The sequence below is a fragment of the Aspergillus tubingensis genome, assembly GCF_013340325.1.
Source record: "Aspergillus tubingensis WU-2223L DNA, scaffold_6, whole genome shotgun sequence".
Lineage (NCBI taxonomy): Eukaryota > Fungi > Ascomycota > Eurotiomycetes > Eurotiales > Aspergillaceae > Aspergillus > Aspergillus tubingensis.
In genome coordinates, this window is record NW_023336280.1 from 2,725,115 (window position 1) to 2,751,480 (window position 26,366).

General features: G+C 49.7%; 10 protein-coding genes across 10 annotated transcripts; 2 read left to right on the plus strand and 8 right to left on the minus strand.

Moving 5' to 3' along the window:
• Window positions 1-180: 180 nt before the first annotated feature.
• AtWU_04658 (zinc-finger domain-containing protein) lies at window positions 181-992 on the minus strand (the record flags this gene model as incomplete). Its single annotated transcript, XM_035499769.1, has 3 exons — window positions 181-309; window positions 359-526; window positions 645-992. 3 exons carry the CDS (start codon window positions 990-992, stop codon window positions 181-183), a joined length of 645 nt encoding a protein of 214 aa, XP_035355662.1.
• Window positions 993-1,299: 307 nt separating this feature from the next.
• AtWU_04659 (uncharacterized protein) lies at window positions 1,300-2,042 on the plus strand (the record flags this gene model as incomplete). The annotated part of the gene is made up of 3 exons (XM_035499770.1): window positions 1,300-1,368; window positions 1,435-1,824; window positions 1,875-2,042. 3 exons carry the CDS (start codon window positions 1,300-1,302, stop codon window positions 2,040-2,042), a joined length of 627 nt encoding a protein of 208 aa, XP_035355663.1.
• A 79-nt stretch (window positions 2,043-2,121) lies between these two features.
• Window positions 2,122-4,107, minus strand: AtWU_04660 (putative dephospho-CoA kinase; the record flags this gene model as incomplete). Its single annotated transcript, XM_035499771.1, has 4 exons — window positions 2,122-2,600; window positions 2,645-2,897; window positions 2,955-2,972; window positions 3,379-4,107. The coding sequence occupies 4 exons, from the start codon at window positions 4,105-4,107 to the stop codon at window positions 2,122-2,124; spliced, it is 1,479 nt and encodes a 492-aa protein (XP_035355664.1).
• A 383-nt stretch (window positions 4,108-4,490) lies between these two features.
• On the minus strand, window positions 4,491-4,891 carry AtWU_04661 (uncharacterized protein; the record flags this gene model as incomplete). The annotated part of the gene is made up of 3 exons (XM_035499772.1): window positions 4,491-4,656; window positions 4,720-4,796; window positions 4,886-4,891. The coding sequence occupies 3 exons, from the start codon at window positions 4,889-4,891 to the stop codon at window positions 4,491-4,493; spliced, it is 249 nt and encodes an 82-aa protein (XP_035355665.1).
• A 3,863-nt stretch (window positions 4,892-8,754) lies between these two features.
• AtWU_04662 (putative MFS sugar transporter) lies at window positions 8,755-10,815 on the minus strand (the record flags this gene model as incomplete). The annotated part of the gene is made up of 9 exons (XM_035499773.1): window positions 8,755-9,087; window positions 9,147-9,531; window positions 9,591-9,647; window positions 9,698-9,739; window positions 9,794-9,987; window positions 10,050-10,134; window positions 10,212-10,402; window positions 10,470-10,669; window positions 10,731-10,815. The coding sequence occupies 9 exons, from the start codon at window positions 10,813-10,815 to the stop codon at window positions 8,755-8,757; spliced, it is 1,572 nt and encodes a 523-aa protein (XP_035355666.1).
• Window positions 10,816-12,265: 1,450 nt separating this feature from the next.
• On the plus strand, window positions 12,266-13,943 carry AtWU_04663 (C6 transcription factor; the record flags this gene model as incomplete). The annotated part of the gene is made up of 3 exons (XM_035499774.1): window positions 12,266-12,745; window positions 12,798-13,170; window positions 13,255-13,943. 3 exons carry the CDS (start codon window positions 12,266-12,268, stop codon window positions 13,941-13,943), a joined length of 1,542 nt encoding a protein of 513 aa, XP_035355667.1.
• Window positions 13,944-14,148: 205 nt separating this feature from the next.
• AtWU_04664 (Zn(II)2Cys6 transcription factor domain-containing protein) lies at window positions 14,149-16,069 on the minus strand (the record flags this gene model as incomplete). The annotated part of the gene is made up of 6 exons (XM_035499775.1): window positions 14,149-14,174; window positions 14,240-14,650; window positions 14,700-15,072; window positions 15,123-15,590; window positions 15,649-15,857; window positions 15,922-16,069. 6 exons carry the CDS (start codon window positions 16,067-16,069, stop codon window positions 14,149-14,151), a joined length of 1,635 nt encoding a protein of 544 aa, XP_035355668.1.
• Window positions 16,070-16,721: 652 nt separating this feature from the next.
• AtWU_04665 (putative phosphoinositide-specific phospholipase C) lies at window positions 16,722-19,057 on the minus strand (the record flags this gene model as incomplete). The annotated part of the gene is made up of 4 exons (XM_035499776.1): window positions 16,722-16,887; window positions 16,944-17,538; window positions 17,607-18,453; window positions 18,668-19,057. 4 exons carry the CDS (start codon window positions 19,055-19,057, stop codon window positions 16,722-16,724), a joined length of 1,998 nt encoding a protein of 665 aa, XP_035355669.1.
• A 1,819-nt stretch (window positions 19,058-20,876) lies between these two features.
• AtWU_04666 (mitochondrial 54S ribosomal protein mL54) lies at window positions 20,877-21,675 on the minus strand (the record flags this gene model as incomplete). The annotated part of the gene is made up of 2 exons (XM_035499777.1): window positions 20,877-21,127; window positions 21,198-21,675. 2 exons carry the CDS (start codon window positions 21,673-21,675, stop codon window positions 20,877-20,879), a joined length of 729 nt encoding a protein of 242 aa, XP_035355670.1.
• A 2,622-nt stretch (window positions 21,676-24,297) lies between these two features.
• On the minus strand, window positions 24,298-25,584 carry AtWU_04667 (NAD-dependent epimerase/dehydratase family protein; the record flags this gene model as incomplete). The annotated part of the gene is made up of 1 exon (XM_035499778.1): window positions 24,298-25,584. One exon carries the CDS (start codon window positions 25,582-25,584, stop codon window positions 24,298-24,300), a length of 1,287 nt encoding a protein of 428 aa, XP_035355671.1.
• Between the last annotated feature and the right edge of the window lie 782 nt (window positions 25,585-26,366).

Below are 26,366 nucleotides of genomic sequence, written 5' to 3' on the forward strand. Positions count from 1 at the left end.
GTGATTGTGGTGGGATATGTAGAGTATGTAGAGTGGATGGCGTACGTGTGGATATATCAGAGTATATCCTAGAAACTGAAATATTCGATCTAACGACTTCATTGACCTGGTACATCTGTACAACAGCCGTATGGCTAAAGGATAAAAACAAAACATCGTCAACGCCTATAAAATCAATCTTTACCGCTGCTCGAATCCGCCCTCGGTCACACGCTGGCTCTCGTTCACCTCGGCGGCATCACCGGTGGGCTCGAGAGGGTAGCTGGTGGCGGGGAGGGACTTGAGGTAGGCACGGTGTTGCTCGTGGGCCTGTACATTATTAGCACGTATCATCGACACTAATTCAATGGCAACATACGAAGGGAAGACCGCAGTAGCCGCAGGTAGCAATCTCGGGCTTGTCGGTGTTGATGAAGACCTTGGGGTGGCCCAGGGGACCGCCACCGCCGTCACAGCTGACGACGCGCTTTTTCGTCCAGCGGACGGGCTGTCTGTGGATGAGCTCAATGGCAGCCAAGGGTTGGGGCTGAGAAATGTTAGCGTTTCTTGTGTCTTTATATATCGATATTGCCGTGATCATGACATTCCCCATCCCACACGACCAATTGACCGGAACTGAGCGGAGGAAGGTCTTAACAACGCACCTGCAACTCCATTATCGTCTGCTCGAAGCGAGGACCAACCATGGCCTTCTCCTTCGGCTGCTGGCTGGCAGCCCAGGTGGTAGCCCGGTTGGGAGCCTGGAGGTGACGGGTGCGCTCGCCCGCCTCGGGTTCCTCCCTCAGGGGAGCATCCCAGCCACCCATGGCGTCAACGGGAGTAGCATTGGTGCCAGAGACATTTGGCTTAGCGGTAGGCGGGGTCGGGTCGTTGGCAGGGATGAAGTTCTCGGAGAGGCGAGGGACGGTGGTCGAGTAGCTGGCCCGGGCGGCGAATCGGGGGGTGAAGGTGGAGGAAAGGGTCGCGACCCGGCTGCGGAAGCAGGGCAACATGCTGGGCAATTGAGGTCCGGAATGGGACGAGAGAGTAGCTGGCGGATGGAGCGGAGGTGAGGACGAAAGGACTCGGGTTGGAGAGAGATTGGATGAGGTTTCCAGTTTGCGGGAGCTGCTGCGCTTGAGCCGCCGGCCAATCGGCGGCGCTCCTGCGGCTGATGCGGTGGGATTCTGCCGCCTGGGAATTTCGGCTTTGCAATCACGGCCATTCTGCTGGCTGTCGTTCTTCAATCCTGGATGACTTCAATTTTTGCTTGTTTTTGACGGTTTTCGGTTTTGCATTTACATCTTCTACGCATTCGTCATGAGGGGCTCTCCTACCTCTGGCTCCAAGCCAGAGAAGACCATGTCTTCGCGGCTGCTGACCATGAAGGTATGTTTAGCAACATCACAATTTATTTTCTTTTTCCGTTCTAAGAATACTAAAATAATGTCATAGTTCATGCAACGTGCTGCTGCCACAAATGCTGCCCGCGAAACATCTCAGCCCGCTTCCACCGACGAGTCCAAGGCCTCTACTCCCCCGAAGCGACAGAGATTGTCCACCGGCCCCGCTGAAAGTCCCATCGGCACTCCCAAGTCGGATCTCGAGGCGATCTCGGCTGCCCTTGCTGAGGAAGAGGAAAAACGGAAGGAAGCACTTGCACGCCAGGCTCAAGACTCGGGTGACACAGAATGGGTGCTCGACTATGGTGTAGCGGAGCCCGTTGCTCAGTATGCGCCGCCGCCGTTCATTGTTGCGGATGGCTCGCTGGATGCGGACGATGATGACATGGCTGTTGGTGGCCGACAAGCATACGGCAATTTCAAACGAAAGAAGAAGACCGCGGTTTGTTTCATCACATGATACACATTCAACTTTTTTCTGACATTTTGTAGACCGGTGAAACCGAGGCCGGGTCCGATGATGACGATGTTGATGCGATGATCAAGAAGGAAAGCAACAAGCCACATCGTGTCAAATTGTCACAACTCACAAGTATCTCTGGTGGAAGACATTCGACAATGGGCGACGATAAGAAACAAAAGAAGCGCAAACATAAATAAAGTACACTTGAAAACCGACACATCTGGAGACAAGTATGTTCCGGGCCTTGCTCGCCAGAAGATGAAATTCGACATTGCCTTACCAATAAGTCCCGTTAACCCTCGCTTGGACGTGATCATGAGCCTGGTAGGCCTCATATGCTCGGTCGTGGTAGCCCGTCATGGGTGAATATGAGTACGGGTGGGCATCGGTACCACTCTTAGGCGCTGTGCCATACCAATGGCTTCTGCCGGGATATTTGTCTTTTGATCTATCATAGTCGACGACTGCATTCACTCTTGGTTCTACTCTGTCGGCAGTGGGACCGTACAGATATCTGGCAGACTGCATTGCTGACCTACGGACAGCAGGTTGGCCGTTCGTGTACTGGTATGAGGACGTGTTATGCTGTCGGGTATTCTCTCCTGGCTGACATTGAGCTTGACGAGACTCTTCATCTCTTTCTTGGCGTTCCATGAGTTGTTTGCAAGATTCTTGGAGCTGCGCGTGTTTTCTGCGGCGCTCGAGCCAGGCCTCTTTGCCCAGCTCCAAGAGCTCACTCTTTGGGACTAGATGAACTGCTTTCGTCAGCCCGATCACTTTGAGTACCTGCATTACATACCGCGCTTCTGTGGAATGCCCCCAGTGTACTGCAGACGACGGGTCTGAAGGGTAGTATTATACTGTCTTTTTGGGTCGATTGGCCGGTATGCTTGCAGGTAAACGTTGGGAGGAAGCGATGAGCTATCTGCACGCTGCTCTCGTCTGCGGTATAGCGTAGGACTTCGCTCGTCCACCTCCACCCAGTATTCCAATTCATCGAAGCAGAAGCACATCTTTAGCGCGTGTTCTAGATACCAGCTATAGTACCTGACCTAGTCATCACTCGTCAGTATTCATCCATAAATTCAATTCAACATATTCATACATACTCCTTCGCACCAAATGCACTATCTTGTAAAGCTCTGTACTCGAATGCTCAAAGCGAGATGTTCATACAGTCACCCCCTGCCTGTGCAGTGAGTAGAGGTGACGGAGAATTCTGGCTGAGTGAAATTGATCATGCTGCCAGCGTGGGACTGAACGCCGAGAACCAGCTATACCTCCCTGGGCAGTCACCAGCAGGTGTTCCAGACGACGACTAAGCAATCCAGCGTTATCACCAGCATGTAATATCATTAACACGAACCATACAGCTTACATCCAGCACAAGCACACCAATTCACACCACCAACCCTACACCCATAGCCATAGCTATACCTACAACTTTGCCTTCACCTCCCTCTCCCTCTTCTCCCACCCCCTCTTCAACCAGAAATTCACCCCCAAATTCCACATCGCAACCGCTACACCCACCGGGGGCACCAACCACAACATCCAAGCCCACCACTGCGGCGTACTCTTCCTAACCACCCTCATCGCCCTCTGCACCTCACTCTCCAACTCCCCCTTATCCCCATCATTCCACACCACCACGCCCCTCGCCGACTTCACCCCCCGATACTCCGCCCTCTCCACCTTCCCCTTGACATCCCCCTGACTCCTCACTCGATTCTCCGCATCCTCCGCCGTAAGATGCGCATCCCTCTTCCTCAACCTCTCCATCTGCACCGTCGGATCCGAAACCCCCACCACCATCACCGTCCCACACAGCAGATCCATCCCGCTCTCAAACAGCAACGGCACATCCAGAACCACCGCCCAGTGACCGCGCACATAGTAGTATAGCAGTGCTTTGTAGACCTCGCGCCGTACGGCGGGGTGCACGATCTTGTTGAGGATGGCGCGGTCTCGCTTGCGGGCTTCGGTGGTGCCGAAGACGCGACGGCCTAGTGCAGGGCGGTTGAGGGGGCGGTTTGTGGTTGCTGTTGTGTCATTGGGATCAGATGCTGGGAGGAGAAGATCCGGGGTGGTTGGGCCAAAGTAGTTCACGATGGCTTTGTAGCCTGGGGTGCCGGGCTCGACGACTTTGCGGGCGATAAGGTCGGTGTCGATGATGGGGAGGGAGTAGGGTGCTGCGGAGAGGATGGAGGAGACGGTGGATTTGCCGGTCGCGATGGAGCCGGTGAGGCCTATTATGAGCATTTTGGGTGTTCTTTGTGTTGTTTACAGGGTAAAGGTGATGTTTCGTGGAATGTTAGGTGGGAGATGAAGTTGGAGAAAGTTGGTTGGTGATCTGCGGGGAGAGCTGCAACTTGGACCGAGGCCAAGATTACTACCCGCTGGATTGATTAATTCAAACACATGTTTCTGGTCTGTTGATGAACGTTCAATGCGTCAGAATTATTTCGTGTCTAAATAGTCTATCGTAAATATTATACAGGAAGAGAATTTTTTCCTCTCGTTTCATACCCCCAATTGCAATCCCACGGCAGGAAAGCCCTCTCTAGTACCTCCACGCTTGGGATATTGTACCTGTCAACTTCTCACTTTTCCTCCCAGCCGATCCTGCCGTCTGCCTCGCTTCTTCAATCATTGTAAACAACAACAACAGGTAATCGCGCGATATCAATAACAGTCGCAGGGAATTCGAATGTTTTCTGGAAGGCAGTGAAGAGTTTCCGGTCCTTGTTCCCCATCCTCAGGAGTCGGATTGACCTGCTCCCGAGCAGAGTTGAAGCGGTTTCTAGCGGACTGCGGTTTGGTGTTGTATTAGTATGATTGCGCCCAAGAGTATATCTATCGAATCCATCTCACCTGGCCGCCCAATCAACCAACTGCAGTTCCACACTTGTGGCAATTCTTGCCGGGGATGACCCAAACATCAGTCCCCTCTGAAAGACAATGGGGACATTTCATTCCGGGCATCTAGTATGTCATTAGCATCGGTCGCAAAAGGATAATCACACACATAGCAACTCACAGGCATGGTGACGGCTTCGCAATGAGATCAACACAAGGAGAAACAGATAGTATAAAGCTCTCAACCAGAGGATCAATTGTGATGTGGAAAGTAGTAAAAATCAACTGAAGGGTATTCAAAGGATTATAGACTTGTTCTTCGACAGAGTTCACCTTGTCTGGGACACGCTTTTTTTTCCACTCCATGAACTTAATCTCATCGGTCCCGAGCATCCCACCTATATATAGCCAAAACTGGACTTGTTTGTGTCCCCCCCTCCCCCCTCCACCCCCCATTACGCCTCCTGGGGCAGGCGACCTATGTTCCCATCGGGAGATCTTCACCTTAGTCTGGACCGATTGATTGGAGACACGACCTGGCCGGACTCAATGCATCCAAAGATCAATCATACATGGACCCTGGTTTAGGCAACATGTCATGTCCGCCGCAGCAATTATTCGGATGACTCGGATCTTCCCGTCGATGACTTGCATCTGGGGGTCCCAGCTAAGGGGAACCTCAACCAGGGAGGGTTTCAGCTCTCCTTACCTTGGTGTGATAGATACGTGTTGGGCTATACCGAAAATCGTCTAGGTGGGTGGGAAGAGTGAGTGATGCATGCCACAAGGGCTGAGATGTGAGCGATAAAGGAAAAAGGAAAGAGAGACGTGAACTATAGCAGCAGAGCAGGGGGGGAGGCAGGAGGGATTGGACAGGGAAAAGGTGACAGAGAAATTCCCACAAATCCCCGAAAGGACCACTCAGCATTTGAGATGCATACAACAGACCGTTTTATGCAAGCTACGACGGGGTTCTCGGTAACCGGGCCCTTGCTGTATGTCCTATGGCCAAAAGAGCAAATGGATTGTGACTGGTGTTGGGAGGCCGGGAGGATCAATCTCTCCATCCCTAATCCCACACATCGTAGTGGGCTCTCAGCACAAAAGATCAGCTCCGAATTTTACCATCTGATGCTAACAATGTATAGGTCACACTCAATCTAAATTGATGCTCGATGCGAGTACGCTACCGAGTTAGCGCCGGCTGCAGCCCGTCTCGCGCATATGGCGGGCTTCAGGACGCAATCCTCGATCTGCACAACCCACGGCGTTCCCAACAGCCACATTGTATTTCTCTCTGCATATCCTGATTTATGTGATATGCCCGTCTAGCTTCAAACGGGTGTCTGCTAATTACTCATGCAAGAGTTTCGTCGTTGTGCATGGTGTCGTACTCAATCAGCCGCAGGTTGTTGGCCAAGTGGGGAAAAGAATAAACAATTTCAGAAATAAAAGAAAATTTGTCGTTCATTCGCGCCTCAACCAATGATGTGGCTAGAACCCCTACAGCCCAAGGAGGCTGTCCAGCTGAGATCTGATCAGTGACACTCTGGTCCACTTGGAGCCCGGCTGTACGAATCACCCACCCTCCCATGCGATCTGAGGCTGTTCTACATGCCGAATTTTGGGGAGTCCATCTTGTGGAATGGAAACCCATGGTGTAGAAAATGGCATTTCATCTCCTGCCTATGAAGCCATATTGTTTGCTACCTTCTGGCTGCCCGTCCCCTCATCTGCTATCGGACTAAGCACCAAGCACTAAGAGGACTGACGGGAGGGATGGAATGCCGATGCGCCAATGATCAGGCCGGATCAGTCAATTACACCACACAAAATCACCAGTCAATATCGGGACCCTGTCTTCTGCACAGATCTATACCGATGGTTGGGAGTGGTCTATTCGTTAGATGTACCAGCGCTGCGAATGCAACGTGCAAGGGCTACCCTGGGTACTTCGACTGCGCTTCTACTCTTGCTTCTATGAGTCGTTTTTCATTTGCATGCGTGTTATGTATAGATTATTTTATTCTATTTTTATTTCTGCTATTTTTTATTTTCTTATTTTGGCCTGATCTTCGCGTTCATTCCGTTCAAGTCTCGGGGTTATGAAGACACCCCGACACAGGTGGCCGGTTTCAAGTCCGACGGTGGGACAGGTAAACGCACAACTTACTCTATCACAGTTCGGTGGATTAACCATCGCCAGACGTTGATCAGTCTATCACTCACGTCTTGGCCAGGAAAGCTCAGACCGACTTACGGCCGGTGATTCGCAGGCAGGAATTGGATACATATAAGCTGTGGAGCCCCTGACCTCGCTTGATGGGCCGAAGCGCGATCCGAATTATGCGGATAAGGAGGGCTGATTGGGCGAGGTTATTCTCCGCTGTTTGTCCCCCTCGTCGACCCTGTTTTTTTTTTTTTTCTATTCTTTGATGTAGCCATGCAGCTGGCACAGTCACACTAATTCTTTTCACCCCCGGGGCCAGTTCATCCCAATCCCTTTGCCTTCTTTCGGTGCTTCGAAGTAGCTCCGGACATAGACTACGAGTCTAGCGCCAAATTACCGGCCACGCTAGACCGGTAGTCGCCCCCGAATATCGTAATTGGACACTAAAAGCAGCGTGATATTCATCGAATGTGACATGTCACACTTAGTAGATATGGGGGAAAGGAAGGGACCCGCTCCTGTCAAACAACGATGGCTAATCTAAGGAAGATAGTAACAATATACTATCTATCTATCTTTCGGGATAGGAATAGGGACAGATACTATTTACGGGGTACTCTATCAGTGAACTCTGCTCGGTAGTAGTACTACGCTCTCCATCTGCATCTCCACCAACCAACCCAACCATCAATCCCCGCCCATTCCCATCAGTTCTGTTTCCCCCTCCCACCTCTTTGTTTGCTTGCTTGTCCCATATTCCCGGATTCCATCCATCCATCCATTCATCAAGCAGAAAATAAACCCAGATTTTTCAAACCAAACCAAACCAAATCCATCCTGCCGCGCCATCATCATTCCTGAAAGGAAAAATCGCACAGTTAGGCTGCCATCATTGGGAACTCGCATCACGCTCACCGCAATTTATTTTTCTCACTACCATTGATGCATTATAGCTCAGCAACAATAACAACAACAGTATTAAAACTCTTCACCGCGTGTATCCACCCCTAGGTGGAAGGGCTTTTTCTGGTCCCCGATATCCCTCATGTATAATATAATTATAATGTAATGTTCAAGATTGATAAACTTTCGAGCCAAATGCATCTTGCATACATATCACCACCAGCTTACTTTTTTTTTAATACTCAAAGGCGTGGTGGGGAGGGGGGAAGGGCCCAGGTATGTGCATATGTAAGTCGTCCTCTTCTCGGCTTGCATGGGTCCGTCCGGCGGTCTCAAACAACCTTCGCCAGCTCGCCACAATTCCAGGATGCTCGGGGTTCGTTCTTGCTCAAACGTCCTGCAGTCGCTGACTGGTACTACTGAGTTACTAGTTCCCGGGGTCCTCGATGACTGACTGACTGACTGGCTGACTGACTGACCGAACTGGCTGGTTTGAAAGATAATCATTAATGAAGCTTTCCCGGCACGCAAGGTGATATACTCTCATCATCACCACTAGTCGTGCGCAGTAAGCCTAACGATGCTACTGGATACTTGTGTCGTACAAGCCTTTTCGGCGGTCCTTTGAGTGATCTAAATCCCATCCACTTCATTGGATGGATATCTACTTACTACCTTACCACGGGCGCATTGCATTGCGAACCATTCCTTTCTGTTTTGTTCTGCAACCACTGCATGAAAGTGAGTGCTTTAATTGCTAGAAATTGCCTCATACTGGTTACCCCTTGAAAAGAAAACCCGCCGTGGCCAGCACAGCGGGTTTCCTGTAGTAAGCTCTCCCTCTCCACATGTGCAGACGCCATACATACATTCATTTCATGTATGTACATTGATCGTACAACCGGACGCGCGCGAATTTTTTTTTTTTGTTTCTTTCTCATCCTCCCTGCCTCCGGCTCCTGGCTTCCTTCCTTTCCTTAGACCTGCTCGACTTGCTCGTCCGATACCCCGGCGACAACACTGTCCTGCTTTTTCTCCATGTTCTCGGAGCCGGTCTCGTCTGTGTGTCGCGTCAGTCGCTGGCCTGGGTGTTGCTTTCGCTGTTTTACGAGCTCTTTGGACATTTGCACGGCGCTTTTGCCCGGGGTGGTGAACAGGTAGTCGATCTCCTCGAGGGTTAGTTTGGCGGTTTCCGGGTAGCAGAAGTAAATTAGTGGGACGAAGGCGAAGTTCAGGCACATGAAGATGAGGTATGCTTTCCATTGCAGGCGGTTGATGATGATGGGGGTGATCATTACGACGAAGAAGTTCTTTTCATTTCGTGATTGTTAGTCGTGGTTGAAGGAGCGTGAGATTACTAGTAACTTACCCAGATCCAGTTCGACGAGATACCCACGGCGGTTCCTTTGGCGCGCGCATGGAGGGGTAAGATCTCGGGCACGTAGCACCAAGGGATGCAGTTAACCGATGCGCCAAAGATGAGCATGTACACGAAGAAGAAGGCAACAGCAGCTGACGAAGTTGCATGCTCGTTGGCGTGACCCTTGAAACTGAGCAGGATGGATACCATCATCATGCAGATGCCTAAGCCGAATGATCCCCAGATCATGGGAGCTCTGCGACCGACGCGATCCACGAAGAAGGTGGGGAATATACTTCCGACGACGAACATAATCTGAACGCAGCCGCCGAGAAGATTGGAGAGATTCTTGTCCAGGCCGACGTTGGTGTTGAGTACGGTGGGGATGTAGTATCTGGGTTTCATTAGCAAGGCTTTCAGAATTTCGTGAGGTGAGTTCTATGCCCAACATACACGACCATGTTGATACCACCCATCTGATTCATGAATTGCATACCGTATGCAAGAAGTCTGCGCGGTTGTTAGCAGATGATTCGCGACAGATAAGACGCGAGACTTACACTCTGTGGCCTGTGGAAACTTCATCCCGCTTGAAGACATTTCTGGTCTCGTCAGCTTGCATCAAGTTGCGATGTTGAAGGTGGGTGGGCACATACCTCCACTTGTACTCCCCGTATTTCGTCTCCACGGAAATAGCCTCCAGGATTTCTTCCTGCTCTGCCAGGATCTTCGGGTCGTCCTTCGGGCGCCCATACACATCACTTAAGATCTGCAGTGCTTCCTCGTTGCGACCTTCCTTGTAGCAGTACCTGGGTGATTCGGGCAGCCCGAACACCAGAACAATGACCACCTAGATCGATAGATAATCTGCATTAGCCAGAAACTCCAATAAGACAACATATAATATCTTACAAAAGCGAAAATCATCTGACACGCAATCGGCAATCTCCAAGCGATCTGACCACCAACATAGCTCATCCCATAGTCGAAGAAGTAGCTATTAGCCACAGTCAGTATAGCAACAAATGAAAATGACCACAAGTTGAAATGACTCGAAGGAAGAAAGGAATATACCTAATAACAATCCCCACCCCAACCAACAACGGCTCACTACACACCAATTTCCCGCGCTTACTCGCCTCACACAATTCCGCTTGATACATCGGCACCGTCGACGTCTCCACGCCCGTCCCGATGCCCGTCACAAATCGTCCGACCATAATATGGGGGACGGAGAACGCGGAGCATTGGAGAGTTGCTCCGATCTGTACCCATAGGTATATCTATATTAGCAAATCATATCACTGTTGTATAAAGAATGGGGTGACATACGATAACCCAAACCATAGCAAACCACATCGCCCTCCGTCGACCAAGCCAATCACCTAATAGGAAATTGACGATACAGCCGGCGAAACACCCCAGATTGTAGATGGAGACGATGATCCCCTCGAGACTGTCGTTGGGGTGGTTCATGGTGGCGAGGAAGTCGTCGTTTTCCACGATGCCGGAGAAGACGCCTTGGTCGTAGCCTGGAGAGTTATTTGTTAGTTTGTTGGGTGATTCGGGAGGTAGGTTGGAATGGGGATATACCGAAGAGAATGAATGCCATGCCACAGGCCGCCCATATTGCGGCTTGGAGGGCGAAGCCGGTGCCGAAGAGGTTGAATTTTGGCATTTTCTTTATCCCTTTTTCTAGTTTATTAAAGTCGCATGTAGGGATTTTTGATCTAAGTTCGATCTCTTGGATTCAATTCCCCAGTCGGAAATGGGTCGATGCATCACTATATATGTGCATTGTAGGTAGTAGTAGCCTTATGTGTGACATCGGACAAACCCCGTCCACCCCAGCCACGGCTCGAATTACTGAATCATGAAACAGTAGTAGAATCTCGGTAGTACCACCACCCCGAGATGGTCTGCAAGATCGTCACCCAGCCGGCTAAAGACAGAAAAGACACCCTCGTCATCGATCATGATGCTGATTCTTGGGCCAGTTACCCAAAAGGGAAGGTCGTGGCAACGATTACCCCGGATTGTTGAGGCGCTAGACCAAATTCGGATATGAGGGGGGAAATGATGGCCCCAGGTTGGCGACGAGATCGGATGCTGCCGTGCCGTCTTGGATGGCCCTTCTTTTTGTGGTGGTTTCTTGGGTTTGAGTTTAGGTTTGGGGTTGCCGAGGGTTGACAGTAGACGTCATTTGGGTGGTCTGTGGGTGTGGGTGATGAGTGTGCAACTGCGTTGGATAGGTAGTATGTGATTTATAGAGTGTATAGCAATGGTCATGAAATAACATGGAAAAATATACAGCTGCATTGGTCTAGATGTCTCTATCTCTAGTGAGTAGTATCGGTTGGAAGAGTATAGTATGCTTTCTTAAGGAATGTTAAGCCTTGGGGTATTGTATCTTTGTTTAAGTTGTAGACGGACTTGGTAAGTTGAGCCACCGTCAATATAGAAGGCTGGATAGCTGCACGTGCTCAAGGCTTGTTTCTTATATATTGAAAGTGTTTCAAGCTTTTTTCTTCCTCATGGCGTATATCTATTATGCTTATTGTGTATAAACCATTGCATTTGGGGAAATGTTTCTTTGGTGCACTCAATGGCAGAATCCATCATGGTTCAGTGCGAGTCAATTGACCTCAGCTGATACTCTCGAATGCAAACCGCTTATTCCGGAGCTCTTTATGTTTATTGAAGACGATGGATGCTTACTTATAGTATAATGGCGTACTTTTATTAAAGATGTCCAGTCACTTTCATCTCCATCTTCACGATGCTACCCCGCATCCCGCTAAACCCGTTTCGGACACCATGCGGAGCTGTGCTTCGGCTCTCGCTCTTTGCTTCTGCCGATTCCTTTCTTCAAGGTCTGATCACCACTTTGGCGACGCTCTCCAGGATCAGCGGAGGCCTTGTTGCTCAAACCACCCTTCATATTTGGCTGTGACTAACCCGATGAACACTGAGCCTCACAACAAGCATCAGACCGACATGTTGACACAAATATTCGCTCCAGTAAGTGAAAGCTCAACCTCCCTTCTGCTCTGTAAATAAGACTTGCTCAATGTTTTCAATATAGTATTGATAGTCTATGTTATTCCCTATAATCCAAATCCATCGGCATGGACGACACCACATTCGGTGAACCACCCCGGAAACGTGCGCGCACCACTTCTCTACAAGAGCAACCCGAGCCAGTACCTGCAGACAACAGTTCAGAATCGCCGGCATGGGATCAACTGCAAAGCCCTTACCACCTAGCAGACTACTACACTGATCAAAACAACTCTCCGACATTGCCTATTAGCAGTGACCCTTTTCAGTCACCAGCAGCTAGCTGGACCCAGGATGGCTTCTCGCAGGATCCCGGTTACCTAGCCTCACAGGAAGAGCTGCGATGCATCCTCTTTTCTCTCGCGAACTCAACTGCTCCAACCCGCGTATCCAGCCCAGATATTGTGGGAAGGTTTGAACTAGCCGAACAATCACCACGCTCGAAAAAATACCAGCCAGAACGAAGAGGGGAACTCTTGCAGTCTTCTCTGTCGAGTAGGAGGCGAATTGAATATTTGAAAAACTACGTGGCAGAAGTAGCGCCGTGGGTATGTGCTGTGGACGACGACTTCAATCGATGCATAACTAAAGAAGAAATAGCTGGACATGTTCGACTCTCAGTGCACCTTTCGTCAACAAGTTCCCGTGCTGGCTCGCTCCTTTCCCGCTCTCTCATACGCCATGCTTGCTATTTCTGCTCGTCAGATCGAACGCAAGAATGGAGTTCGAAATTGGTTTGACAGCCTCGAATTGTACCAAGAAGCTATCAGACGACTGAGCCCGCTTCTTCAACTACGTGACCCGAAAATTGTAGCGGCATGTGTGCTTCTCTGTTGCTTGGAAATGATGTCTGCACGTGCCCAGGATTGGCGTCGCCATCTTGAAGGCTGTGCCGCGTTGTTTGATGCATTTGGAATTCACGGCTTTAGCCAGGGCATTCTACAGGCGGTTTTCTGGTGCTATGCTAGAATGGGTGAGTCTAGAGCTGCATTATATCCCTTTCATCCAAACATTCTACTTTGTTACTGTACATTTCAATCTTTTCTGACTGGAGCAGATCTGTGCGGTGCGCTGATCTCAGATGGTACACAGACCACACTGCTACATCCCTCTAAATGGCTTCCTGAAGGCTACCAGACAGAGGATGCACACCAATTGTTCCAGAGTGTCAAGTCACCAGATATGCATGCAAATTATGCGGTGTATTTGTGCGTCAAAGCGACTGAACTGGTGTCCGATCGTACAAAGTATGTGGAACTAGGTGAAGATAATGGGTGTACTCCGGAGAGGTTCCGCACACGATGGCTCAGCCTCTGGAATGACCTACAATGCTGGTTCTCCGAGCGTCCTAGCGAGCTTCTTCCGGTGCAGACAGTCAATCGCAAGCCTTTCCCTCATATCCTGTTCGTCCACTGGGCTGCTATCTCGTCAAACCAACTGTACCATACTGCATGCATACTGTTGCTGAAGATGATGCCCAAGGATATTCGGCTCCCACGGTCGCAAACTTTGTTTCCTCTATGGCATGCTCGACGAATCTGTGGCATTTCCTTGGCAAACCCACACCAAGGGTGCTTGAACAACTCCATCCAGCCATTGTGGATTGCCGGACAGCTTTTCAGCCATGTTTCGGAGCATGAGGAGATTATCAGGTTGATCCAGAGCATCGAGGCTGAAACTGGCTGGGGAACATGTTGGCGGATTCGGGATCTGGAGGTTGCCTGGGGTTGTTCTGGAATGAGATGAACACGACCCTTCATGCTAGAAACCATCAAGGAATGACCAATCCTCTCGGAGTTGCGTCAAATATCCATCCAAGTTCCATCCGGTGATATTACGCACCCGCTCAAAGCCTTCCAAGATCTCCTGTTGCTGCGATTCATGTGTCATTCTTCTGGCAGCCACTAGGAATGAAGCTATCAGGCAAGGATCCCAGGATTCCCGGCGGTCATTATTCAGTGCGATGCCACAGATACGCTGCGAATGCCACAGTGGCGACAAAGTTATTGACTGCAAGCCCAAAAGTGCTGTGCGTGGCTTACACTGCAGCAAAAGTAGCATGGCAGTATGGTACAACTGATTGCAGAAGGCACCCGTCCCGTTTGCGAATAGCAGCAGCGGAAATCCACTTTCGGCCTGGGCAAGTTGATCATCAACACCCAAATCTACCATAGGTTGGAATTCGTGTGGCCGCAGATGGTACCATTGCTCAATTGCATCAAAAACATCTAGCCAGCTATCAGGTAGCTGTTGTGGAGCTGCAAACTGGCCGGGGATGGTCTCCGGGTGATATATCATCAGAGCTTTCCCACACAGCCAGAGAAGGACATGGGCATACGCTCGGGTTCTTTCCCGGACTTCTTCTATCTTCGACAGGACCAGTAAGCTAGGTAACGGGAACATCGGAAGTTGTGTTTCAATTGGTCTGTCGTTTGCGAGCGCTGCACTCAAGTCTGGTTTGGTCAGAACGGCACATAGATACGTGGAAGTTCTGGGACGAACCTAAGCGGAAGAACATCCAGTAGATAGATGACGCAATACCCGGATCCAGCGCTTGATGAGCCAATAGCTCGAGATTCCGTGTCCTGAGTTTCTGCATGTTCTTCCAAGTCTGAGCGATATCGGTGACAAGCCATCTCGTCTCTTCTAGCACGGCCGCCAAAGCATTCTCAGCAGTTAAAGTGAAGCTTTCTGACCACAGCGGACGAGTCCACTGATCTATACGGCTAAGATACGACGTTTGCTGGTTCCCCATATTCTTATGGATAACGCAAGCATCGGAAAGTCCCAGCAGAGCTGTCATGAGCGGCTCCGAGCTGAGTGTCATCTGGACAGCAGTGATACCGAATGGTTGAGTGAGATCGCAGATATCGAGCTGAAAGAGCCCGTCAGCCATAAACCTCATCAGATGGTGCGGATACCTACCCATGGTGCTACATGGTACCGGTAGTGACATAACAGCTTCAGCTTTGCCGTATCTGTTGTAGGATTGGCACTTATGCTTGAAGGCAGCCTCTCAGAAGACCCCACAAAGCTAGGAGCATGCTTCATCACCGCAGGTGTACTAGCCACTAGCTCTGATGAGACAAAATCAGAACCAGTCATTCCATACCCTTTGTCCTGAGCAGCCCTATGATTATTGACACCATCGCTTGTTCCCAAAGCAAGAAGCCCATGTACAGCGGTTCTGTCCCTATCGCTGAATGCCTTATTGGCAATCAACGAAGAGTGCATAGCAGGAGAGCCATGCAGGCCATCATCACCAATATCGACCTCAGAACCAATTCTAGATGGAGCCAACACAGTCTCATCTCCCGAGGCCCTCACACCGTCGCTCATACTATCCTCATCTACAACATCATCCCCACCCACCGTAGGATCCTCATTCACAAACTGAAATAGCCCCTTGTCAGCGAAAATAGACCCGGAAGCAAAAGTTTATCTCACGAACCTTAACCCACCTCCACCTCCCCTTCCTCTGCCGCTCTTCTCTCCGCACAACCCTCTCTTCTGTCTCAATCTTCTTCATATTCGTACTCGTACACAGCTCCCCCTCCGCAACGGTGAAGGTATTCTTCGGTAAAAACGTCACCTGGACACCATAGCGACAAACCAGGTTCTTCTCGATGCAATTCCGACACCGGGGCTTAGTCTCGTCGCCTATACCAATTAGCTTATCAGCCAAATTCCCAACAATCGATATGAGAAGGTGTCATAAACCTACACTTCCTCCTCCTAGTCCTACACCGCAAACACCCCGTCCGACACCGGGTAAACTTCGTAGCAGGTCTTTCATCATGAGTTCGTTTTCCTGCTAATACCCCCTTTTCACTGTCGTCAATAGACGAAGGGGAAATAGATGTATCAGCCATCACCCATCACCAAACACCATAACACAACATAACCACAAATAGAACAACGATAATAAGATTGAGTGGAAGAGATAAGATAAGACCCTCAAGCTGTCCACAAGAAGAAGACAGGAACTAGAACCTAAGTAGAGACAGAAACAGAAAATAGCAATGATAATGAAGGTCGACCAGGTCAGTCCGCCCGCATCCGGGAACAGGAACCGCAAAAGCGCGGGGTAAAATCTTCATTGGCAGCGCGTAGAGTTGCCTATTTCGGGTTGGGTGGGGGGTTTCCTGTTTAGTGTTTACCCCGGATTTTCTTGGCCTGGGGGGAAATTAAGGTTGGGCATGTGTCGGGTGTCAGGGGTCTGAGTGTCAAGTTAAATGGACTGTAGGGAATTGCTGGTTACTCTTGTTATCTATTAGATTCTACGGAGTCATTTGTATTGCAATAGCGGTTTTCAAGTAAAAAAAAAAATATTAATGTAACGGCCCCATCTCGAATGGAATACAATTTCAGTCTAAAGTCTTGTCTCGTCTTGAGAATCTAAATACACAGAAAGAAAAATATTGCCTCTAACTCTGGCTGAATGTAGTGTAAAAACTGTGGACACTCTCAAATATAATGCAAACGAAATGGTCTTCTCTTTGAATGTGCTTGTAGGTAGTGCTCTCAGCTGTATTTCTTGGTGATGTGTACGAGGAGAGCGCCCTCTGTTGGTGCTCCAGTACTGTCATTCAGGTGAATGATCCGATAGCCCTCTTGGAGTCGATTTAGTCGAATGCATGCCCATGCGGCCAGCGCGTTGTGCATCCATTCGTTGTCTTTGATTTTGAATCTATTTGCGGTTAGAAAGTACACATACACCTAGGATGGTTATGAAAAGTGACTCACCGGACAAATGTCAGTTCATCGAGGAAGCCCGAGACGGTCGCAAACTCCATCTTCTGACTGCCAAAATCGGGATTCACGCCGGTAACGCTCTTCGTGCAATGTTTGTAACCGGTCTTTTCGGATTCGGTGTCGTCTTCAGATGCGGCGAAGCTGTCATCTGGCGTCTCCACGTGCAGGAGACAAGTCACGAAGGGGTAGAATTTGTTTTCGTTGGTGTGACCGGCGGGCAGTGGGATGTTTTGGCCAGCCAGGAACTCAATAGTCAGATCCAGTCGGCGAGGTTCGATGATTCCAGGCTGTGCATCGGAGCCGCGATATCCTGGAGGCTTAAGCACCCAACCTTGCTCCCCTGCGAACATTCCTGAATTGAGCATCATCGCTTTGTCAAAGTTTTGCCAGTTCAGAGCAACCATCTGGGCACCACGCCGCCAGAAGAAAGTCGGGTCCATGTTGGAGGAGTCGACTCGCAAGCCATTGGGATAGACGCGCATGAAGAAGTGCCGGTTGTGCTCAAACAACGCGTCGCCGTCGGTGGCATGTGCTTCTCGAACGGCTTTCTCGGACAATGAGAACACATGGCTGGGAACCTTAGCCTCTGTTGTATGTCAGTCAGTGATGCAGTACATTACTGGTTGATATGTATCAGGGTGAACTACAACATACCTGGCTGTGCGAAATTGTTAAAGTGGAATCCCTTGGTGAATACGGCCAGTTTACTGAGCGCCTGCAGGATCTTGGAGGGCTTGTGTGGAGCTGCAGTGGGGGACTCCGGAGTCTCGGGAGTCTTGGAAGCCTCATTCAGACTCGTGGGACTTTTCTGTTGCTTCAAGGCCTCCATGTGCTGGGTATAAACTGCCTTCTCCTTTGCTTCACGGTCTCCACCTTCGTCTACAGATTCGACGTGCTTCACCTTAATCAGGATCTTCCTCTTCAGATCCTTAAGAGGTGGCGGCGGGACCGTGCCAGCTTCGAGTTCAGGCGTCACCTCGACCAACATCCCCTTCCATGCTTCTTCCATGATCTCGACCATTGTCTGCTGCTGTTCCAGGCAGGCATGTACTTCCAAACTAACAATTACTGGAAGGTCGCTTGCAACAAATGCGCTGTCCCGGATCGCATAGCAGACTTCGCGAAAGCTTGTCTCCCTAGTAAGCGTGTGACCATGCAACACTCGTGGCTCTGGTTTACCAGGAACCGGGATCGCGCTACCAGACGCCTTGCTTTCGCCAGAGCTTCCGCTGCTCGTGGATGGCTTGTGATGCCCCAGGAAGCCTTCCAGTTTGCCAACCTCCTGGGAAAGGGCGCGCAGATGACGGTGGTTCTCAGTCATCTTCTTCAACTTTTCCCTCTTAGATCCGCGACGAGGTTTACAGGAACTGATCTTCTCATCGTCGGAGCTCGGGTTGCTGCCACTAGTGGCACTGCTATCGCCAGTTTCTTGGGAGCTTTCACCCTCTGCTTTTCCATCCCAAACATCAATCTCGACAGATCTGCACCCACTAAGTAGGACCTGAGAAGATCAGCCGTTGCTATCACAAATCATCGGGATCTAGAAGAGTCATCGATGGGAGAGTTGGGCACAACATGAGACCTTATTGATCTTGTTCCAGCATCTTCTGCTCTCAACGCATTCAAATTACGATGAAGAACCAGTCATACTGCACCCCACCCTTCAACAGCGAAGATAATTCCACTAGTGGATGTTGATGTCGGAAAGAACATACATTTGTATAAGCACTTGCTTTCGATTCACTGTATAGCTGGTTTCCAGTCAAGTACGTGTTGTGACTAGTGGAGATGAAATAGTCCGTAATGGGCGCCGAGAGGTCCATCTGGGTAGCAGCTCTCATTGCAGAGGCCTCTGGACTTGCCAAGTACTCGTAGAAGGCAGCCAGGGTCGCTAGTGGAGCTGGGTGCTCCTTGGTGGTTGACCCCTGGCCCGTTGGTTCACGCTGGACATCAGTCAAGAAGTTAGGCTGGTTCATAGACGTCAACGAGCTGTAGATCTTGTCTATGTAGTTGAGCATGGATGGCGCAAAGGGAAGTGTGATCTTCTGCGTGGACAGGGAAGAGTCCATGGTGATGCGACTGGTCTGGGCAGTGAGTTCGTCCATGGTTCCGACAATAGCAAGGTATGTGCTTCACAGAACAAAACCGAGTGATAGGATAGTTTATTGGGATAGAGAAATGTGTCGACTGGCCAAGTTACACAATGGTGGGGGATAATAGTTATGGAGGGGCCTGATGATCGACACCGGCAGTGACACGGGTTCAGGGGGGATCGGAGAACAATTCCAGCTGTCCTCAGGATGGGTAGATGTTGGGCACCGCCGGGAATAAGCGGGAAGTGAGGCTAATGATGAAAGGTAATCAAAGGGGTGGGATTCTCTATAAGTAGTGGCGATGAGGTTAACGATAATGAAGTGGAAAGAAAGAAAGATGGAGAAGGTAGAAGAGAGGTGTTGTTTCGTTGTTCGCTGAGTTTTAACCAGCTCCACATCCGCGTGGACACTTGGACGGGCTCGTTGGCGGTGACTGTATCATCTGCAACACTTCATAGGCTGCTGCTGAGCTGGTGGAGGAGAGTGGGAGGCTGAGATGGATCCTGGCCTATACCGATTCAGGGGTTCCCAGGCATACATACTATCACGTAGTCCCCAGGCAGTGATGAGTTGCTGGGAAGATGAGTGCGTGATTCCAATTCCACTGCGGGGCAGGCCTTGTCAATGAGGAATGAACTCCAGTGCAAAACACGAGATCGCTTTCTTCTTGCCTTTAGCTGTGGACATCATCTCTGGGGTAAGCCCAGCGCCAAGTTCAAAGCTGGGCAGCGATGAAAGCGAAGCTGCGTCACGCCGGAAGAACAGAACAAAGCCATTCATCATTCCTTCAACAATCCTTGGATCGGTGATGTCATCAATATCCTGCCTCAGGTACCAGAGCTTACTATTTCCGTTCGGGACCAGATAATTTTTCTTTCTACTTCAACATTTTGTCCCAGACATACAACATGATGAGGCAGAAGATCGATTAAGCTTGTCCCCTGAATGAGATCGGATCTAACCAACGGGTGCATCTTGAGATCTCCACAGTCCATAAGGCTGAGATCGAAATTTCCCCCACCCCGCTTCCGGTTAAGCTGCAAAAAAAAAATACATGCGACCGTGGTCCGCATATGCCACAACTAGGTGCCGAGGAATCAGAGATTCACCACCCATATACTATCGCATCCACAATGTTACCTTCACAGCATGATTGCTAACATCTGATCTACTCATTACACGCTACTCCCGTTGGTCGCTATGCTAACGGGCAGTGAGTTCCCGGGGCTCTCTAGCTGGCAACCGCCTACGATTTTGATGTCAAAGTGCTAGCCAGTAGATCGAAAACAATAGATCGCATATAACTGGATAGCAGACGGAAGGATATGTCCCAACAATTTACACCTCGGATTAGTGCTCGAGCCTAGCGACAAATAGACTGATTCTCTGCTCGCTTTCGATGGCTTCTCGCACAAGCTCGCTCTACTGCGCCGAATCGTCATTGGGAAGACATGCTTCGGAAATTGGGGACAGTAGCTGTTCTTATCTTACTTGGGGTCAGGTATGGAGGCATATGAGCCGAGGAATCCGTACGCGGCTTTGTTGACAGGCTGCTTGGACTGGTCGCAGTCTGGACATCCAAGTTGATATCGAATGGCAATATCCAAGCTTAAGGTCTAAAGGTAAGTCTCAAGTGTATGTCGAAAGTAAAGTCCATTCAGCGCCTGATCTGGTGAATCAATATGAGTACAAGTCGCATAGAATACATTGAACATATCCCACAAAAGCATTTCTACACTCGTCAGCCACCACCACTGTACACAGCCAACATGTTGCAACCCCATCCAGCAAAAACCTCCCCCCAAGCGAATCGCAAATTGCTGCATAGAATTTAGAGACCGCGCAAGAAGTTGTCCTCCCGGATACCCTTTCTCCGCGCCTCTCTGGCACTCCGTCTAATTTCGGTACGCTTGTCGAGACTCTCGGCAGCGGCTTCGAGCACATCCGCGGGGATAGCATCGGCGTTGTATGCAGCTGGGGTAATATCGGTAGCGTGATGGTGGATGGGGATCTGGGGAGGCAGGGTCGCGGCACGGGCGGCCATCTTCTTCTCGTAGCGCTTGCGCTGCTTCTTGTTCAAGGCTATAGGATAACAAAATTAGCGGACCATCACACGGAAACAACACTACTCTATCAATGACGGGCTCCATACTGCTCGGGTCAACACCGCCCGTTGCGGTCTTGTTCTTCTTGGAGTCGTCCAACAACGACCACAGCCATTCGGGGTATTCCGCATCCTCCAAGGCCACAACGTCGGGCTTGTTCTTGAAGTAGTTCAGTCCGTTCATCTTCTGGCCAGCAGCGCAAGAGCTCGGGGGACGTTCCACAGCAGCCTTCTTGGGCTTCTCGGGGTTGACATCAGCGTGAACACCCTCCGGGGTGCTCAACGGTTGGGACACGCCAGGGGTGGCGGACGACACGGCCGACGGGATCGTGATATCAGCACCGGCAGGCTGACGAGGGGTGGGCGGAGGGGGAGTAGCCGATACGGTAGGCTTTCCATCACTGTAGTTGCGGAATTGGCTTCGCTGAATGGGAAACTGGCGTGCGCGTGACGGGATAGACAGCGTAACGGTCTGGGGCTGCTGTAGCCGGGACAAAATACCGGTGCGGCACCGTTGGCAGATCATTGTGGCGTGGCTTGTGTTGTCTCGTGAAACAAGGGGTATAATCGAAATAAATTGAAATGACTGCCGCGGTCAAGTCCCAGCCAGCTTTTGAATCAGCGTAGTGCTGGAGATTAAAGTATGATGGCCGACGCGGAGCAGTTGTCGAGAAAACTGCGGCGGGAATTTGATGCCAAGCCGGAGGTATGGTCACGTGCTTATATTTGCTGAAAGGTGCATTCCCATGTTAGCCATGCTTCTACTGTCTCCTCTACCCTGTCTTTCCTCTCAAGATAACTAGAAAATACAATTCTGGGAAATATGGTCAATATGAAATTGGACAAGCGGACTTTTGAAGTCTAAGGTGTCTCAGATGCCACTGCGCGTGCTCCGGTCATGAGTTAAGCGTCACGTGATCCAAAGGATATGCTGAGAGAATCACAACAAGAATGTCTTCGAACTTCCACTTTAGGAGATTATCTGACCGCAAGTAAAGATCGCATGGCTTATTTGATTTCTACTTTTGGATAAATGGAGCGCCTTATAGTCCAAGTACGCCTTAACACCTTGTTCGCATGATAATGCTAATATTACAAGAAAAATCAAGCATCATGTGGCTTCGAGGTGTGCCAAAGGCGTGTACGACGGTCCATAAAGAAGTTGTGTGTGACCATTTATCTGATGGACAAAATAATATTAGCTTCGTTTTGGACTATCGCAAAGACGTTCGATCATGATTCCATCTATTGTACCTGTTCATGAAGGTCTTTATCACGTGATATTGATTACAAGAGATTTCGGCCTGAGGCAACAAACATCAATGTGAATAGTATACAATTACCTGTTTGGGAAAAAAGCTCGTCTGGTTATAACCTTAGTACTCCCCCGGAGCTCTTGGGGAAGTTCTGTCTTGCGCCATTATTTGACAGCAAATTGAAAACTTTGGGGTCTTATGCTTAAGTTTATTGACATGATGCAATTCACGCGCAACTTTTGGTACGGCAGTATCAATACCAGTATATATCTTCAAGTTGACTTCCAATAGCGCTCGACATCTTCATACCTTTGATATCTGATCTGGGTTCTCTAGCCTCATTGTTGAATCAGAAGCTACTATTACGAATTATTATTCGTTGTTCCCTATCTGATCATGAAGGTCTCAAATTGATTGAAGATATCAAGTTCATGCTTGCTTCGGCATGATGAATATATATACCAAGTAGTAACCACTCGGCTAGCAGATACTCAACAAATTAGCACCGAGTTGTAGTTCATGACAGGATGTTCGGCCGTATGTAAAATAGCATCTCACAAGAAACAAATCTTCATGCATGTATACAGGACTGACGCAGTATGTCCTACTTTATTACGTACCTCATTCCCTATTTTCAGTCGGATCTCATATCATAGCAATACCGAGTCAACAGCTTTTCGTGAATGATCAAGCCTATCAAAGCCTGTTGTAAACCTTAGTTTGGCAATCAGACTACATGTTGTAGCAAAACGGTAAACCCTGCCCTATACCGGATCATCAGATATAATTCAATGTTGGCGCCATTCCCGCTGCCTACCCCGTAGGCAGAAGTATACCCCGGTCACTCGAGATGCAAAGGGACCCAGGCTCACAGAGCACTGCAGTAGTAGGTACATCATCGGTTTGTCTTCGAAAGCTTGTGCTATTCCACAAGTTCGCGCATGCAGACTGCCCTTCAAACAGTGGCGCTGGATCAACGTCTGTGCACACATCAAACAGAGCATGCTACTGGTAGCTGCAGACTCGACTAAGGCAAGCTGCGCAATCACTCAATCATCCAGATATCGCTGTCTGACAGGGTGTTCGCGACTTGTTTGAACCTCTCATCAGCGCTAGTTGTCTCCTGTCTCTCTGCACGTATGACCCTCCATGCGGAATATTTAGCTCCTCAGCACCGGCGACTTTTGGGTTCGCTATTGCATATGCTTTTTCGTCCCCAATTCTATTCAGATAAATGATCTATTGGTAGACAAAGAAATGAATCACTGATGAGTCGCAGAGGGGTAAGATGGTCAGCGTGACTAAGCTTCCCCCGGGACGCCTTCTTGTTTGATCTGTCTTTCGACACTCCCCCGCCTCTTACCTCTCGGATCTCATACTAGAGGACTCTTGGGCTCAGCTACATCCTGCGTATCTTGGATAGTGCCATCTTTTCTATGTTTCGAGTAAAGCTCATCTATGCTGCAAGTCTCCTGAAACCCGTTCTTACGGATGACAGTTTTCGATCAACCTATGCTGGGTGAGGCTATCTGAATCGCAACAATTGAGATGCTTCCACTGAATTGACTAACATGAGTGATTTGCTAGTTTGAATTACAAAAACAGTTAATGGCTTCAGAATGGGTTAATAATGAGATTGTACAATGACACATACACTATGCATTAAGGGGATGGACATAAGTGGGGGACCCGACTCTATCATGCAAAAATCACAGGGTACTATGAACCTGCCGAGATTCCAAAGTGCAACGAGAGCGAAATGGATATAAGAGAAAGAAAATTGAAGTCAGGACTGGAGCCTGATTTTGGGCTCCTCTGTAGAGAGGAAGAGACACAGGAAGAAGATATAATCACGCCAAGCGCCAATGATGAACAGGAAACAAGCATACGGCCTAAGAGGACAGACCGCTAACATTGAGGAAATTGCATAGGCTCACGCAAGCATCCTTCAGGGACTTTTCGGTCTTCCACTCAAGCTCGTCCTGCGACCTTGTGGCCACAGCGACACAGGAGCCAACATCGCCAGCGCGGCGACCAGCAGCCTTTCTCGGGATGGGCTTGGAAGACACTGCTTCCATTGTGTTGACCACTTCCATCACAGAGTGGCCCCGGCCAGTTCCCAGGTTGAAGGTCCGGAAGTTCTCAACCAGCTTTCCACCGTTGGCAGCGTTGAGTGCAGCAATGTGTCCCCTAGCAAGATCGGTGACATGGATGAAGTCGCGAACTGCAGTGCCATCTTCGGTGTCCCAGTCGGTGCCAAACATTTGCAGCTCCTTATACTGTCCGGTCATAACCTTTACGACAACCGGGAGAAGGTTCGTGGGCGTCTGCCTGGGATCCTCTCCCAGGAGCCCAGATTCGTCACATCCTATAGGGTTGAAATAGCGTAGAGCTACAATGGTCCATTCTGGATCAGAGGCCGCAAGGTCCGCTAATATCGCTTCACAGATCCATTTGGTGCGCCCATACGGGTTCGTAATACCCGTGCAACCAGGTCTGACGGTCTGCTCCTGACCGTCTTGATCGCTGTAGACCTCTTCTTTATGAACACAGAGTTCTTCCTTCAAGGGAAGACCCGATGTTGCCAAGGTTCCGTACACCGTTGCGGAGGAGGAGAAGATGAAAGTTTTGATGCCAAATTCTCCCAAAGTTGTGGCAAAGTCGATGAGGCCACTGACATTGTTCGCGTAATACTTCAAAGGATTCTTAATACTCTCTTCAACAGCCTTATAAGCGGCAAAGTGAATGACGCCACCAATCCTAGACTTGGGAGTACCCCATCTGGATTGGATCTGATACTGCTCAAGAAGGCTCCTCAGAGCAGCAACATCCCGGAAATCATGGGCGTGGAGCTGCAACGACGGCATGCACGTCCCCTGCTCGTCATGGTACTTTGCCGCCAGTTGCCTGATACGGTCAAAGACACTCTGGAAAGAGTTGCTGAGATTGTCGATCACAATTACATTATAGCCGGCCTTGAGTAGCTCCAATGTTGTGTGACTGCCGATGAACCCGAGACCCCCTGTGACGAGGATGTACTGATCGAGGGGAAAGTTGCGCAGCAACTCTTCCAGGTTGCCATCAAACAACACGGAAGATTGCGTCGCCGGTGTGTCCACACAACCAGGGGAGCAAGGCTCCACAGGAGTGCTTGCATCGGACTGTCGAGGGCTCTCCATAACTGATAGGGTCGAAGGATGAGGCACCGTTGGGGGGCGATGCGAACAAGAAACACTTGGACAAACAAGAACAAGGAAACGAAAGAAAGATAATATTCTCCCACGAGAATTTAACGACCGCAGGTGACTCGACTTTGAACGGGATACCCAAAGAAAGGAGTTTCCCAAATCTTATATTTTTCCTCAAAACGAGCAACAGGCCCTCCCACTTGCGCGCCGATGTAACCGCTGTCTCTGGCCCGCTAGGTCAGGCGAAGATATCGTGATCCGTGACTTGCTTATTTACAACGAATCATAACCAGAATAAGCGAATGGATGCAGTAAAATGCAAAACCGGCGACAAAAAGGAATATATGGAAGGCTGGCTTTTGAAAAAAAGACAAAAAAGGCACAGGGAAAAGGAAAGAATGGAAAAAGAAACGAGCGAAACTAGAAGGAGAAAAAGCAAATATAAAGAGAGTGGACGATGTTGTCAGCGGTTGCTGCTTCGGTATGAGAACGGGGCCTAGAAGGCTTACTGGGTCATCGAAAACGGATTTCGCCTCCGCTGGGGGGGAGGCATCGAACGAACTCTGGTCGCCTCCACTGGAGCTGCAGGATGTACAATTGGTACGAGAAGGCGCTCTCGACCAGGGAAAAGAGAAATTGTTCTCTTCAGCTAATCCGAGACCTGATGCATGGTCGAAACCCTGCCCCGCTCTATTTTGGGCGCGCCGCATCCATACTCTTACTTTCGATTTTTTTCAATTTTCCACTGCCCTCCTTACAATTGTTTAACTTCG